This window comes from Vicugna pacos, chromosome 7, assembly GCF_048564905.1.
Source record: "Vicugna pacos chromosome 7, VicPac4, whole genome shotgun sequence".
NCBI classification, from domain to species: Eukaryota; Metazoa; Chordata; class Mammalia; order Artiodactyla; family Camelidae; genus Vicugna; species Vicugna pacos.
The window spans coordinates 78,957,100-78,974,754 of record NC_132993.1 but is presented as its reverse complement, the minus strand read 5'-3'; the positions used below and the strand labels follow the sequence as shown (position 1 = coordinate 78,974,754).

At 40.0% G+C, this 17,655-nt stretch overlaps 1 protein-coding gene across 1 annotated transcript; it reads left to right on the top strand.

Moving 5' to 3' along the window:
• The first annotated feature begins 1,165 nt into the window (after positions 1-1,165).
• Positions 1,166-10,681, top strand: SFRP4 (secreted frizzled related protein 4). The gene is made up of 6 exons (XM_006198525.4): positions 1,166-1,980; positions 3,234-3,314; positions 3,410-3,475; positions 5,384-5,582; positions 8,132-8,195; positions 10,146-10,681. The coding sequence occupies exons 1-6, from the start codon at positions 1,536-1,538 to the stop codon at positions 10,329-10,331; spliced, it is 1,041 nt and encodes a 346-aa protein (XP_006198587.1). The 5' UTR covers positions 1,166-1,535; the 3' UTR covers positions 10,332-10,681.
• Positions 10,682-17,655: the final 6,974 nt, after the last annotated feature.

Genomic DNA, 17,655 nt, shown 5'->3' with positions numbered 1-17,655 from the left:
GTCAGCTGTATTAAAGTTCCTTGGGCTATTTTAACCCTCAGTCCTGATCAGGATCAAAACTGAACTAACTTTGTGAATGTAAGCTCTGCAGAGGGGAAAAAAAAAAAACCTGTCTGCCTTAAGTTCAGATTTCCAATTAAATTATGGTTTTAAAAATTAACATTCAGATAACATGTTTACATATTCTGATACCCTAAGAAAATATCATATACCAGAAATCTTACTGCCCGAAGATTGATGTCCACTTATTACAGTAAAGCCTCCCTTTTCTGTGGATAACTGAGCCAGCAGTTGATTCTACTACCTCTTCCTAATAAAAATAAGAGAAAAGAGAAAAAATGTACATCATCGCTCTCCATGGTACACAGCTTTCTCACTTAAATAACAGTTTCCAAGCAATTCAAATACCAAGATTTTAGATTGCCAGGTTGAAAATCTCTTGGCATGAAGGAGGAAAAAAATCTTTCAGATTGTGGTGTCCAAAGTTGTCTTTATTTTCTGCTGGGTTTCATTTGTGTTGGGGAGTGGAGTAGGGAATTAGGAGAAGGAAGGGGCCTGTTGGTAGATGGAAGACATTTCTCAAACTAGAAGATGATTTTACACCTTCAGGCAGTTCGATTCCTGGAACAGGTACAGATCAAATGCCATCCTGGAAAAACTTGAGCCCAAATGAATGTCTACTAGCCACAACGATAACAACAAAAACAAACGCCATGTAACTCCCGGCGGGGTAGGGGTGGTTTGTTTGTATAACGCGTCCACCCTGCTGCAACCAGGACTGCACTCTTCCCAGTTCCACACAAGCCTCACTGCTCGGCGATTCTCACGCCCCCTACCGGAGAAAGCAAGTATGTTTCAGAGTTGGAAGTTCACAATTGCCTCCAACTCTACACTTGCGGAATTCACAAAGAAGGCTCGAAGTTCGGCTTTGACTCAAAAGGCCGTCTGTCCTTCTCTTGAAATCCTCTCTTGCACCCTATTGGATCCGGTGTCCGAAACGACTGCCAGAGGTTCCTTTTCTTGGTCTCAAGAAAAAGGACTGGCCAGACTAAAAAGGAGGGACTTTGGGGGAATGCAGGATTCCAGCCCTGGGCTGCGGCCCGGAGGAGATGATGTCACTTCTTCTGCACAGAGAGGGCTGGGGGTGGGGCTGCCGAGGGGGAGCCCGCGCCGCGCCTGCAGCTGCCAAGGGAGCGTTCCGGGCCCACGTCAGGGGAGGTGGCGGGATAAATAGGGTCCCGCAATGGCCGGGGCTGGCTGCGCTCGGAACGGCCGGGCCTGGGACTGGAGCTGCCAGGGCGGGTTAGCGCCCCGGAGGCTGAGGGCTGGCGCTGCTCGCGCTCCTTGCACCGGACGGCAGATACCCACGGCCGGCCCCAGCGGCCCCGCATCGCTGGCCACGGGAGTTTGGGAAGACCGCATCCCCTGTGCCCTAAAGGACTTCCTCCTTCGGGAAGGGAGGGGAAAAGACTAGAGGGGCGGGAAGAGAAGGGCCCATTCTGCCTGTCGGGGTGGCGGAGCGGGAGGGCAGTGCCATGTTCCTCTCCATCCTGACCGCGCTGTGCCTGTGGCTGCGCCTGGCGCTGGGCGTGCGCGGCGCGCCCTGCGAGGCGGTGCGCATCCCCATGTGCCGGCACATGCCCTGGAACATCACGCGGATGCCTAACCACCTGCACCACAGCACGCAGGAGAACGCCATCCTGGCCATCGAGCAGTACGAGGAGTTGGTGGACGTGAACTGCAGCGCCGTGCTGCGCTTCTTCCTCTGCGCCATGTATGCGCCCATCTGCACCCTGGAGTTCCTGCACGACCCCATCAAGCCATGCAAGTCGGTGTGCCAGCGCGCGCGCGACGACTGCGAGCCCCTCATGAAGATGTACAACCACAGCTGGCCCGAGAGCCTGGCCTGCGATGAGCTGCCCGTCTATGACCGGGGCGTGTGCATCTCGCCCGAAGCCATCGTCACTGACCTCCCGGAGGGTGAGGCCTGGGGAAGGACGGAGAGGGGGTGAGGAGGCGTCCTGGGCTGCCGCTGCTGCTTGAGAACAGGGCGGGCACACCTACAGCTGCCAGCGGGTGGTCGGGCAGCCCCCTCATCCCACTGAGGAGGGTTAGAGGAGGTGGCTGGTGACTTGACTTAGGGAGAAGTCTGGTTTCTCTACAAGAATTTCGGGAGCTAAAGAACGCCACAGCCCACAGAGGGAGGGGAGAGATTTTCCTTCCAAAGAGGGGCCATCGGGGACATTTTCCTTTACAGTAATGGATTACAGTAATAGCAGCAACAGTAAACAAGTATATAATGTGTAAGGTGGGTCTGAGCCAGCTGTAAGCACTTTACTTGTATCATTTGAGCCTTAAAACGTTCCCACCAGGATTCTCCATTGAATGTTAGCTCTTGAAAACTCTTTCCGAAAAAGCAATACCAGTTGTCACTCCCCACCAGGAGTGCAGTTGGTAAATGTAGTTGCCCTGGAAAATTGTGATGTCTGTTTCATGGTCTTTGACTGAGAGCCAGCCTCTGTGGCATCTGAGTTAACCGGATCTCAACCACCACTTCCTTCTTTTCTCTTTGGTCTTTTTGCTGCTTTTCTAGGAAGAAGGAGCCGGTTTAAATCCACTTCTTGAAATAAAAATCTAAGAATATTTTTGCATCCTTTTGTCCTGGACCTAGGTTGCTGCACATTTAAAGAAATTATGGTGTTGCTTGAGTGTAGTTTCTGAAGTTAGACCTCAGAGCATTGCCCAAAATGTGAAGGAGGAGAAGTGAAATGAAGGGGGTAAATAGAAACTCCTCTCTAATTCAGAGTTTTAGGAAAAACACATTTATTGCTTAAATTGTATAAGTGATGGAGGGTTGTGCTTGTTTGGGATGACTGACGGTTTCTGCAAAATATGAGGTGAGGATTTGGAAATATTCTGGGTTTTTTGAGTAGTGTCAACTTTCAACTTGGGAAGTCAACATTTTAAAATAGATGGCTGTATGTATCAGGTAGTTTAAATGGATATGCGTTCACATCTATTCGTTCTGGATAAGAGGTCTCACCTGAAAGTTTTCTTTCCTAAGCCTAGGGATGTCTGTGTGAAAGAAGTAGTTGACAACCACATACCATTTTGGGGGATTTTTGTGTGTGTGTGATGCTGTGTTAGTTAATGTCTCCAGACGGTTTCTTACTTCAGCTGGGAGAACAGACTGAATCACTGACCACACCCATGTGGCCCTGTGTGTGTTTCAGATGTTAAGTGGATAGACATCACGCCAGACATGATGGTACAGGAAAGGCCTCTTGACGTTGACTGTAAACGCCTAAGCCCTGGTGAGTTCGTGATTCTCTAGGCTTCTTCTCTTTTTTCCTTCCCAGGGTGATTTCAGAACCTACTTCCACCTTTGTCTCTCTTTTGTCTTCTCCAGATCGGTGCAAGTGCAAAAAGGTGAAGCCAACCCTGGCAACGTATCTGAGCAAAAACTACAGTTATGGTAAATCATCTGTTGAAACCATTGGCTTGGGGACTTGGCACATGACAAAGCCAGACCTGCTAGTCATAAAGTGAAGAAGAGGGTTGGTGATTTTTTTCTAGTGAATCATGTGGTTCCAGATGGCACAATAACAGCTATAAAAACTTCTTGCTTTTCTGAGTAAATCAGGTGAAAACAAAGTAAATTACTCAGGTGAGAACAGCAATATGGCTCAGATTGCAAGTTTGGCACCACAATCCTACTTGTCTTGGTGAGAGGTGCTGTCAGCCAGGACAGCACCTCGCTTTTCTCTTCCCAAGATTTCATTGCTGCAGGAAGGATGGGTGAGAGATTCATGGATTTAATCTGAGACTCAGAGACCCAGGGATTAAGATCTGAACATGTATCTTTTTACTTACAAATAGCTACGAATATGAAACACCTTAAAGAAATTGTGGGAATATGTTAATCACAAGACCCTATAAGTAGCTTAAACTCTCTCTTCTTTTATTTGAAAGACCCAGTCAGCATTTTCTTCAGAGGACACGTCAATCATGAGATTTTGAGTGTTTTAAGTAAATTTAATTCTGCTTTTATCGTTTGAAAGTAAATGTAATTTTAAAATATTTTAAAAATATCTTTTGGGGCTATTTTATAATTATTTGCATTTTTAAAATCATTTCTGCTGAAATAACAGAAACTGGGGGGAAATGTTTGTTTTATTTGCTAATTTAGTTTTCCATATTTCAAACTGAAATTTTATATCATAAGAACCTTTATATTATACAACCCACATGAAAGCAAGAAGATCAGGGCACTATAGCAGTCTGAAAAAATAACCTCTTATTTAAGTTCTCAGATTTGAGAATCATACACAGCCAGAGTGGGTAATTCAACCAAAAAAAAAAAAAACCCCACCATCTTTTCTAGTAGCTTTGTTGTTGTTGTTATTTTAAATCTGTTCTACGTAGATATTGTCTTAATCTGATCTACTAAATCCCTCATCTGACACTATCCAGCTAATTAGTTTTGCTGTCATGCTATTCTCTGGGGGGTCATTGCCTCATAACCACTTTGATGATGAAACCATTTTCTATTTAAATTCTTTGGCTCCTTCAGAAACCAGCTTCCTAGGATGGAATCCAAGACAGAGCCATCCTAGGCTGGTTACAACTCCCCGGCAGGCGGTAATTGCAAGGGACCAAAAGAGTCAGAATTGAAAGCAGGATCAGACACCGTGACATTAACAGCCATCTGTAATAAGAGTTCTCCCTCTGCCCACCACAGACCCTGTTTTGGCAGTTTGGGAAATTAAAGGATTGAGAACTCCCTCCAGTTCGAAAATGTTATGCCTGGAATAACTTCCTCTGGACCAGAGCGAGTTCCAACAGCACGTGGGTGATTGAACCACACAAACTCTAAGGTGGCTTCTGAATCTGACAATATATGATGCTCACTTAAATTCATTACAAGGCAGAGCAGAAACAAATATTGTTTCTATAAAATTTTCTCGACATTCTAAGGAACTAAATGCCCTGATATGTTTTTGGTCAACTCCTCCTTCCCCAATTTTACAATTACCGAATTTTAGGGCTGAGAAGGATCTATGAGATTCTCTGTTCAAACCCTATCTGTAGCCCAACGAGGCCTGGTCACTGAGCCAAAGGCAGAACCCAGACTGAGCCTGCTTGTCAATTTACTTTTCCATCTTCCAGCGTGATTCGGGACTTTTAAGACATTGTTGACAATATGGGAGGCTTACATTTAGCATATGATTGTGTGGGCTTTTTTGCCTGCATTCGGGCAGCTTGGACATGACCATAATTACAGGAGTGATTCTTTAAGAGAGGCTCAGAAGTTGGCATGAATACACCATCCTTATTTTTCTCCAGAGCTTCAACAACACGTATATCTATTTTTCAATTGCAGTCATCCATGCCAAAATAAAAGCCGTGCAGAGGAGTGGCTGTAATGAGGTGACGACAGTGGTGGACGTGAAAGAGATCTTCAAGTCCTCATCACCCATCCCTCGAACTCAAGTCCCACTCATTACGAATTCATCCTGCCAGTGTCCTCACATCCTGCCCCATCAAGACGTTCTCATCATGTGCTATGAATGGCGCTCACGGTAGGCACAGAGGGGCCCCCCCAAATTGCACACTGCTTAGGAAAACATGAATCCCACTTAGCAGTCATGGTTTAAAAAACAGCACCAGCTTTTTGAAAAATCAGTTTCAGTAGATGCCTTGGTTGGGATAGCGTGCATTCTAACCATCAATTAATTCTTCACAGAATTAAAGAAAAATGGAAAGGTGAGTATTTGAGTGGACTCTTTAAAACTCAATTTCCGAATTCATTACCTGATTTCAAAAACTTATAGGCAAATAAATTACTTTGAGTAAAACTAACTTTTCAAATTACTCAAATCAACCTTAGTGTGGCAAATGCTGAATTTTTTTAAGGTCTCTTTAATAACTTACAAATCAAGTAAAGATGGCCATTTGAGACTATAGTTCCACACATTTTCTTTACATTTAATTTACAACATTTGTTTGCTAGAGTATTACACACACACACACACACACACACATATATTATACTATATCTCTAGCTAGGTGGGTGTGTCTCCCCACACATCTTTCCTTAGAAACTTTTTGTATATTCTTATAATGTAAAAATTCCTTAAAATATAAAAATCAAACACTTCAGTGTGGGTTCCAGAATAAGCCCCATAACTTGCTGCAATATATTTCTCCAGCAAAATTACTCTTTTTTATAGAAAGTCTTCCCTTTGATTCTCTGCCATTAATAATACTCATCTGTTTCTTCTGGGTAGATATAGATCAAGACTCTATTTCTGAAAAAAAGCAAAAAACACCTTTAGAAACAGACTTCACTCCCCTCCTCATACTTCCTGTGTTCTTGGCTTTGCTGATTTCTTGTCTTTGTAAAGGAGCTGAATGAATAAATGTCGAATGAATGTTTCTGGGCTCGTCTCAGGCACGGTGCTAGTATCCTCCCGGTACTAGAAGCAGTACTTTGGATGCACCGGGTGGCTCATCGTTAATTTCTATTTGCACAGATGAATAGGTTACAAACAAGTTAAATAGCAGTGTTTGTGTCATTTTCCCAAGTTAGTGTATAGAATTCATGTAATTCTGATCCAAATCCTGGTAACAATTTTTTGGATGATTGGGATCTATGTCTTCACAAATAACGCTAATGATCATTTGGAAGACTACACTGGTGTTGTAAGGAGGAGTTTGAAAATAAGAGGGATGAGGGGAAATGTGCTTTATGAGACAAGCAAAACTAGTGTAAAGCTACACTTGTTAAAACCATGTGGTGCAAGAGTAGACATGTAGATAAATGGAACAGAGGAAAAAGTCTTGAAATAGATGATAATGCACAAAAGAACTTACATTATAAAGAAAATAAGGCAAATAAATAAAAATGAAACTATTATTTAGTAAATGTTGCAAAAAGTTTTATCTGGAAAATAGTATATGTTTTCACTTTCTGCTGTACTTGAAAATAAATTTCAAATGGGTTAAAGAGGTAAATATTTTTAAAACTGAATCAAAAAGGATAAAGTTCAGTGAATAAATTTGTGCTATCTGAAAGGCAAAATATTTTGTAAACCTAAAAGTAATGTAAGAAATTACAAGGTAGCCTGAAACTAAAATCATAAATCAACTACACTTCAATAAAAATTAAAATAAAAAAAACCACATGCTTTCCAAGATTACCAAGTGACATAGGAACATGCCCACCAAAAACTATAAGTAATAAATATATATCCAAATTTTGTAAATTTAAGGTGAAAAAAAGAAATTACAAGAGAAAATGTCAATACAAATTTTATAATGTAATACTGTATACATAAAAATCAAAAATTAAAAAAGACAAAAAATTCTTGCAACAGGTATGACAGAAGAATAGTAATCTTACTTTATAAAGAGTTCATATAAATTAATGTTTAAAGCATTAAGACTGCCATATAGAAATTGATGTGCATAAATCTATTTAAAAGTTCCAGAGGAAGAAATACAAATAATAAATAAACATTAAGATATTTACCTCCTTAGTAAGCCCAAGTAAAACCAAGTAAACACAAGATTCCATTTTTACCTAGTCTTAATGTTGGTTAATTAAATGAAAGTTCACCCACTTTGAAAAAATTTAGCATTAAGTATTTAAAACCTACAAAAAAAAAATACACAGTCTTTGACCCAGATTTCTACTTTCAGAAATCTCTCTTAAGGAAATAACCAACCAGTGCACACTAATACATATGCAAAGATATTCAGTGCAACGCCAGTAATAATAGCTAAGCAAAAGAGGAGATTCAACAGTAAAGAAACAGTTATATATATTATGGCTATCTATAGTTGTAATTTATATAGTTATGAAAGCTATATTTTGAATTTTCAATTATATCAGAAAATACATACAATACAATGATAAAAGGAAATATATGATATGATCTAAATATACAGTGTGATCTAAAAATATATATAGGTACAAGGAAGAATGAAATGAAATATCAATAAAACATAAATGGGGGTTGTGAGGTTAGCAGTTACTAAAGAATTTTGGTTTTCATATTTTTTGTATTTTTAAACTGTTCACTTTCATAATCCGAAGTTGCTTATTAAGATAATGACTTTTTTTCAGGATGATGCTTCTTGAAAATTGCTTAGTTGAAAAATGGAGAGATCAACTTAGTAAGAGATCCGTGGTACGTATAATTAGCAACACTATGAATATGGGTTTAAGTGCATATAAAGACAACCCAGAGAACTTGGGGATTCTTCACATTCGTTCCTCTCTAGGCTATCACAGGAGCCAGCAACAGCAGCGGTATGTCTTTTGAATAGGTAATTAAGAGAATAGCTATTGTCCCTGGGAGTTTTTATCACAAATCTCTCTTTAGCTCCAAAAGCAGTTTAGTTGAATTCAATACTGATCTACTGGCTATTTCCAAGTTAAATTAATTTTTTTGTTTCTTTATTGTATTACATTTCCTTGTTTTAGCAGGTTCTCGAACAGAATTAACATCCATAGGGATTAAAACAGTCATATACATGTAGGGGTGTGAATACCTAGTTTTAAAAATCACACTGTCACTGTACAAAGCAGACCCTTTCCCTATATTTAAAATAATTTAAAGACTTTTCTCAAATCATACACGAAAAGTAATTCTTTTGTGGCCAAATCCATAATTATACTGGTAACATCATAGAAATGTTGGTAATTCAGTTAGAGGAGTTAGAATAAATTTTTTTGCCCGGAGATGTGAAATTATTCTAGAACTAAAGAGATCAGTTCATTGGCTTGGAATTTTTAAAGCACCCCTTTCCCTGAAAATATGTTACGATACATTCAGGAGAATTTGTGTTTCCAGATTCACAAAAGATACTGCTCCTGCTTGTGTTCTCTTAGTTTGCGTGAATACAACGTCTTGGGCAAGGGGAGAGTACGTTAATACTGATTTATGGAGCAGGTAGTTTCAACACAGCCTCTCCCCCTCTGCATTTCTGAGTAACAGACCCAAACACTGCTGTTGCATCTGCGCTAAGTACTCATGTGCTACTCAGGAGCACCCTGGGCCTTACTGGACAGAAAATTCTAGAAGGATGGTTATCTGGTTTCCAAGACTGCGGGAGATTAGAAGAATCAATCTAGAAGATAAGTCCACCATAAGGACCTGAAATTGTTGAGAGGAAAGAAAGCTTTCGAGAATCATAGTTGTTTGGGTCATTCACTTTGGCAGCAAATATTCCAATATAAGGAAATGAAAATATCGCCATGTAATAACAATGCCCAGTAACAAGTTTATTATTTTAGAACAGATTAGAGTTGTGCCCTAGAAGTGGGCGGACAGTGTTTTTCATTTCATTGTGTTTCTAGTGCCTGGCCTCCAGTTGTGCTCAAATTTTTTGCTGATTGAAATACTCTAACAACGTAGGGACATACGTGTTATAATGGAAAGCAGTGTCTATTCAAGTGGACTCACTTTTTCATGTTTTTCTTACATATTTTCATATTTAAAGAGTAAATCCTTTTCTATCAAGGAAACAATTATCTCAAATGACTCGTTTCTCAGCAGTTGTGGGTAGCTTACACTTGAGTGGATTACTGGATGTGGATGGGGCTTCTACCTTCCTTTGGATGTAAGAGAATTAGGTGAATTCCTAAGTGTGGTAAGAGACCTCAATTTCCTAGTGAGGCTGGATAAACATCAGTTTTTAGCCATATAAAAGCCTTTTGGGAAGGCTTTGCTGTATAGGAACGTTCCATTATGGGGAAAATGCATGGGTCAGGGCCTTGGGCTCTGGCGTCGGTCAATATGAGTCTGGACTGCTGGATTTGAATTCCAGCTCTGACATTCGTCGGCAGTGTGACTTTCTGCAAGTAACATCAGTGTGCTTGTTTCCTGGTCATGACAGCGGTGTCCATGTAGAAGGGCTGTTGTTTCCATGAAATGAATGCATGTCAAGACATCACCAGATAGCACTTTCCAAAGTATCTGGTACACGATACATGCTCAACAACAATGGAGAGCTATTATCATTATCGATGTGTGATTACTGTATTACAATGAAAACCTGCATGCATTTGGACATTAATCTAACAGCAGAAAAGGGTGAGATGTACGTGACAGTGACGTGTCCACGTTGCCTCCCAGCAGTGGGAAGAGAGGCTGCAGGAACAGCGGAGGACAATCCAGGACAAGAAGCGAACAGCGGGGCGCACCAGTCGTAGTAACCCCCCGAAACCCAAGGGGAAGCCGCCGGCTCCCAAACCAGCCAGCCCCAAGAAGAACATTAAAGCTAGGAGTGCTCCAAAGCGAACAAACCCGAAACGAGTGTGAGCTACCTGCTTTCCAGAATGGGGACTTCCTCTCGGGCTGAGGCCGGGCACCACCCAGACCGCCTGTAGAAGGCCACACGCCCATTGCCTTAACACCCGCAGTGCTCGTCGTAGACACACCCTGCAGCATTTTTCTTACTGATATGCTTCCATTTTTCTTTTTAAGCCACTAGAAGCCACAGTGGTAGTTATGTCCTTTGGTAGGGAAGGGCTGCGAAAGCTGGTGGAAAAAGCTCTTGTTCCGAGTAAACCATGTGCATGCTCTAGGAGAGGTCCATGCAGGGAAAGATGCTTTTGCCCTTACAATCTGACCTAATATGTGCATTGTAAAATAAATGCCATATGACAAACGAAACACCTCATTTTTTTTAACAATGCATTTTATTTCGGTTTGCCTTCTGTTGCTAGAGTGTTAATGATTTGCAAAAATGTGATTGAAAATATAAAGCTTCAAAGGAGGAAAGCCAGAAGAACGAATGCCTAAAAGATCTCTATGTGTTTACTGTTGGCAGAAGAAACTTGGTGATGAAAGGGGAAGTTTTTTTGTTTTTTGTTTTTTTACAAAGAAGCCTTTCTGCTCTGTTTTTAGCTAGAAACTCTAAAAACTAAAATAATGATGAATAAATAAAAGGCAAGGCAGATAGACAAAGTCTGGATCCTCGTTTTCTGGTTCCCATGCCATGGTGGAGATGCTCTGATTTTACACGCATGATGCTTCTGCTCAATTCCCTTTAAGGAGCACCAGAAACAAAATGTGTTTTCCCGCTTTTGATTGAGGTACCAATTAGTCAGCGCCAAGCATGTTACACCTGTGGGTGTGGTGCTCCTCCCACTTCTAGAGCACCTGAGGCAACTTGATGCCCAGTGTCTCTGCTGATTGCTGGTGCTCCCAAGGGTGCCCTGGACCTGCGGTAGGAGGGTCAGGATCCAAAGCCCCTGGTCCTCAGCCGGCTATGTGTCTGTTGCCACACACCAGCTCTGCACTGGAAAAGGCAACCGCGGTCACGTGTCCATCCACCATTCAAGGATATAGAGGAACAACCTGAAAGCTTGAGTAAAACCGCCTTTAGATGTACCAATGTCCCTGCTTCTCAGACAAGAAGTAAGTTTCATGTTGCATTCATACAAGATAATTAAGCAAGTAATATAATTTCATCTCTAGTCACTGGGACACAGAAGTGAGGTGTGTGGGGTAAGCCAGAGAGAGTGGAGAAACAGGCAAGGTTGATGAGGACGCTGGCTGGGCACCCAGCTCCTCCTGAAAGTATAACTTCACCTGCATTGCTTCCTCAGGGCAGGAGAGTTGAAGGAATTCAATAGATACACCCACACAGGGTATTAATAAAATATTCAGCATGTGTTTCTGTATAAAAGCCAAACTTCTTTGGCCCTTAAGGAAAGGGAGACAGGAGACAGCTGTTTAGCATAGTATCTAAACTAAAGAAACCTAGGAAAGGCCATTAAAGCATCGGTAGTAGGAATTCTTTGAGGGAGGGGAGTTTGAAATAGAACTCTCCAGGAAGTGAGGAAAAAAACGCTTACGTAAAACCTTGTTTCTTAAGTGCAAAACATTGTAAACACGAGTTTGGAGAGGACATAACAAATGTAAACACTGTTTCCTTTGAATATTTAACTGGAATCATATACTGCATATCACACAAAAACTTAATTGGGCACATTTATAAGTTTAATTTTTAAAAGATAAACCAGGCCACTGTTTGGTTCTTTATTATAAAAAAAAAAAATGTGAAAATGAGCATCAGCCCACATGGAGAGTAATGTTAACAAATGTGGAAGTGGCCCTTCTGTGAGAACCACAATTTTTCTCACTTAAATATTTTCCCCACCTGAATACATATGCAAGGAGGTAAATATAAATATATAGAAATGAAGCTGAGGTTCTATCTCTGAAACAGGAGTTATTGGAGAGTTGGGTTATTTTAATCAGAAAAAAATAACTTCATTTTGCAATATGTTCATCAACACATTTCATAATCCAGGACAACTAGAGAGACTTTTTAAATATTTGTGTTGGTCTTTCAATAATACAGTAAATATGTATTTTCTAAAAAGCATTCAATAAATGCATAAATTTAAAATAATGGAGTTAAAATCCTACCGAATCCCACTCACCACAATGCGGAGGTAATCACTTTGTATTTTGGTATATAATTTTCCATGTGTTTCCCATGCATTTATATAATGGTTTGGGGGGAAAAAACTAGGAGCCTATTATGCGTAGTTTCATAACCTGCCTTCTTCACTCGGCCCTTTATTTGAATTAGTTCTCAAAGTCAGCAAAGCCCAGGCCAGCTCATTTAGAACGGCTGTGAGCTATTCCGTGGTGTGCGTGACTCAACAAACCCTTGTGTTATTAGGGATTTAGGTTATTTCTTAACTGAATATACTGAAAACTGAATAAACATCTTAATCGCTAATATGTGTGCACATCCTTAATTAATTTTGGGGAGATGAGTCTGTTTAAGAGCATTACAGGGAGGACTAGAGTGCCCAGCAAGGAAAGGTCATTAGATCACAGGTGTATCAAAGTGTGGACTTTCCAATTCCTCACTAAGACTGTCTTCTCCTTCCCTGTAGTTTTTATAAATTTTAGCCGGGTACTCGACGTCACCTTGGGTGAGCTCCTCTCCTCACCTGTGAGCCATCTGCTGACAACATTCTCAATATACCAGATAGCTGGGGAAAGCATGTGACTAGTTTATTTTGTCAATAACTTGTGAGAATGGACTTTCAGGTCTGGTTCCCAAGGCATGCCAGGGGAGGGCAGAGTTTCATGACACAATTAACTTTTCAGTGTTACTGAATTCTCAGGACCAGGGGGAAAATATGGGGCACAAAAGAGTGCAAGCCATAAATGCTTTTTGGTATTTTGCCTAATGATTGTGTGTTACTTTTATAACTAGAGGATGTTACAAATGTATTATCAGAGAGAGAGAGAAATGGATTTAATCCATGTAGATATGAAAACTGTTTTACTGATTACATGTGTGTGAGTCTGGGTCCTCAGAGAAGCAGACACCAAAATGGAATTAAATTAAATATGGATTCTATTAGGGGAAATACCTGTGGGAGAGACTGAGGCGGGAGCTGACTAGGGCTGGGAGAGCCATCAGAGAGAGAGAAGAGGGATGGAAGGTTGGATCGAAGCCCTCAGACTGCCTCAATGTCTAAGGAAACTTTGACATGGTTGTTGGGGAGCCTTGAGCCAAACCAGCCGTCAGGGAGTCCCTCATCTCCCAGCTCTTCCAATATTCACTCTTCTACCTAAGAGAGGGCTGTTCCTACTAGAATGTGAGGAAATCTTTTTGAAAAGGAAATCAACATGAAGCAGGGTTGGGGGGTAGTGTATAGCTTAGTGGCAGAGCACATGCTTAGCATGCACGAGGTCCTGGGTTCAATCCCCACTACCTCCACTAAAAAGAAATTAAATAAATAAGTCTAATTACCCCACCACCACCAAAAAGAGAAGAAGAATCCAAAACAAGACCAGTGTGGTACTGAACTAATCTTAATTAAAAAAAGAAAGAAAATCAATAACAGTAAGAAACTCTGTGATGTATGATTTTGCCTTTACAATTTCAGGTAGCATAAATAAGTGTAATATATCTAGTTGCAATATTTGTATGAGAATAGTCTTATAACTAGATAATTCTAAAACATGTAGCTGTAATATCTAGATGAGAACCACTTTGTAATGGCAAGTTTGGATCACCTGAGTGATGTATTTTGGAAACAAAAAAGAATATACTTTACTAGCAATTAAATTAGACAATAGAGAAGGCATAACCAGGGGGCTGATTCCAAGTCTCACAAAATTATAATAACACGAATAAAATAATGAGGTATAAAAAACTGAGGTTAGGCAAAAAAAAATGGTATTATGAATAAAATTCCATCATGGTATCAAGGGACATCTAAAATGCTATTGTTGAATCAAACAGATGGATTTTTTAAAATCCATTAACATTTTTCGTTATCTAATATTTCAAATATTTATTATGTCATTGAAATATTTCAGCAGCTGAAAATCACCCAAACAATTGCTTGGTAAAATATTTCTTCCTTTCTTAAAAGCATTAAAAAAAAAAACAAACCTGGCTTTGGAGGTCGTTCAAAGTAGCTTCCAAGGGGTGAGCAAATTCAGACACTGTTCAGGCAAGCATCAGCAGTAGCACATCCACTCCAGTGAAAAGAAAAATCACCAAGAGACACCAGGAAGAAGCCATAAAATAGAGCACAGTGTATTTTTAAGTCTGTCCATTTTCTACAGAGCACCTGCTTACCAGGAACAGGATCCAGAGAGGGGATGCTGGAAAGTATTAGGCTGTAATCAAGAATGCTTCCACATACAAGTTTTTCTCTATCTGACTTTTTCACTTAGTATGATAATCTGTAGGTTCATCCATGTTGCTGCAAATGGAATTATTTTGTTCTTTTTATGGCTGAGTAATATTCCATTGTATATATACACCACATCTTGTTTATCCAGTCATCTATCAGTGGACATTAAGGTTGCTTCCATGTCTTGGCTATTGTAAATAGTGCTGCTGTGAACACTGGAGTGCATAACTGAATCACTCTGCTGTACACCCGAAATAAACACAATATTGTAAATCAACTATACTTCAATTATAAAAAAAAAAAAAGGATGCCAGGTCTCCAGTCTTGGAAGTGGGCTAGCAGGGCTAAGTAGAGCAATCAAAGAAACTCTGGCTCAGGGTCAAGGTGCATGACTGAGCCAGTGTTCAAGGGTGGGGACTGTTCTGTATGGTGGAATTCAGGAAGACACAGACCCCATTGTCCCCAGCTCTGTTTGGCTGTTGGGATAGAGGTGTTTCCTGCCTTCTCAGGCACACCATCTCCAAACTTTGAAGCCAGGCCCTGTATTGGACCCACACTCCATCACTTATCATGTTTACTAATCTCAGCCCAGTGCTCCAAGGTACGCCCGCTGATTTTGCAGCCCTCAATTGCCTCTGTCACACTGGCCCAGGACATGTGTCTTCTGCCTAAACCTCAGCTAAGGTTCAAGGTCACCCCAGTTGAAAGCCCTGACAACCTTCCAACCTTTCCTAAACTTTCTTTCTCAGGGGCAAGAAGATATTCCCAGCTACTACCAACCCCAGCCCCCAATTGCCTGCCTCAGGCGGCTTTGCCCCACCCACTAAGTTCAATCCTTTTGAGACCAACACCAACAAACTAGAGTTTAATTGAATATATCTCTTGGAACACTGATTATTAGATTTCTGACTACTTACCTCAAAGTCAAGTCTACAAATGGAAAGAAATAGCCTTTCTCTGTATCTTGCTTTTAAAATCTTGGTTCAGCTGTGCACTCATAGACAAGTGAGTGAAGCCTGCCATCTGCTGGTTACTAAGAGAGTTGAATATTTTAATGCCTTTGAAGTCCTGGACCACTCCTGAGGCAATAACAACCTGCCACATAACAGGATCATATTACAAACGCCCAGGCATGATAGAATAATAGAATACAATCAAGTATGTAAAGCATCAGATAATATTCAGTTTGAAGAAGTGAAGAAGGTGAAGATTTTTACTAATTTCTCTGCACAATCCAAAGAAAGCCAATAATTAATTTACCCTAGTTTTTTTTCTTAAATGTATTCTAAAAACAAATTGAGAAATATTCTTTTTTTTTATTGAAGTGTAGTTGAATTGCAATGTTAGTTTCAGGTGTACATCAAAGCAGTTCAGTTATACATATACTTGCATATACTTTTTTTTCAGATTCTTCTCCGTTATAGCTTATTACAAGAAATTGTAATAATTCCATGTGCTATACAGTAAGTCCTTGTTGTTTATCTATTTTATATATAGTAGTGTGTATCTGTTAATCCCAAACTCCTAATTTATCCCTCCCTCCCCCTTTTCCCTTTGGTAACCATAGTTTGTTTTCTGTGTGAATCTATTTCTGGTTTGTAAGTACGTTCATTTGTCTCATTTTTTTTTTAGATTCCACATATAAGTGATATCATATGATATTTATCTTTCTCTGACTTACTTCACTTAATATGATAATCTCCAGGTCCATCCATGTTGCTGCAAATGGTATTATTTCATTATTTTTATGGCTGAATAATATTCCATTGTGTTTGTGTGTACACACATACACACATCTTCTTTATCCATTCATCTGTCGGTGGACATTAAGTTTCCATTCTTGGCTACTGTAAATAGTGCTGCTGTGGACATTGGGGTGCATGTGTCTTTTCAAATTATGGTTTTCTCCAGATGTCTGCCCAGGAAGATGATTGTTGGATCATATGGTAAGTCTATTTTTAGTCTTTTAGGGAAACTCTATACTGTTCTCCATAATGGCTGCACCAATTTACATTCCCACCAATAGTGTAGGAGGGTTCCTTTTTCTCCAAACTCTCTCCAGTATTTATTATTTGTAGACATTTTAATGATGGCCATTCTGACTTGTGTAAGGTGATGCCTCATTGTAGTTTTGATTTGCATTTCTCTAATAATTAGTGATATTGGGCATCTTTTCATGTGTATACTGATTTCTGTATATTAACTTTGTATCCTGCATCTTTACCTAATTAATTAATGAACTCTAGTAATTTTCTTGTAGCATCATTTGGATTTTCTATATAAAGTATCATGTCATCTGCAAAGAATGACAGTTTTACTTCTTCTTTTCCAATATGAATTCTTTTTATTTCTTTTTTCTTCTCTAATTACTGCAGCTAGGACTTCCAAAACTATGTTGAATAAAAGTGGTGAGAGTGTGCATCCTTGTCTTGCTCCTGATCTTAGAGGAAATGCTTTCAGCTTTTTACCATTGAGTATGATGTTAGCTGTGGGTTTGTCATATATGGCCTTTATTATGTTGAGATATGTTCCCTCTATGCCCACTTTCTGGAGGGTTTTCATCATAAATAGATGTTGAGTTTTATCAAAAGCTTTTTCTGCATCTATTGAGATGATCATATAGTTTTTATTCTTCAGTTTGTTAATGTGGTGTGTTGCATTGATTAATTTGCAGATATTGAAAAACCCGTGCATCCTTGGGATAAGATCATGGTATATGATCCTTTTAATGCGTTGTTGGAATCAATTTCCTAGTATTTTGTTGAAGATTTCTGCATCTGTATTTATAAGAGATTTTGGCCTGTAATTTTCTTTTTTTGTGATATCTTTGTCTGATTTGGAATTAGGGTGATGGTGGCCTCATAGAATGAGTTCAGAAATGTTCCTTCCTCTGCAGTTTTTTGGAAAAGTTTTAGAAGGATAGGCGTTTGGTAGAAGTCCCCTTGAAGCCATCAAGAAATATA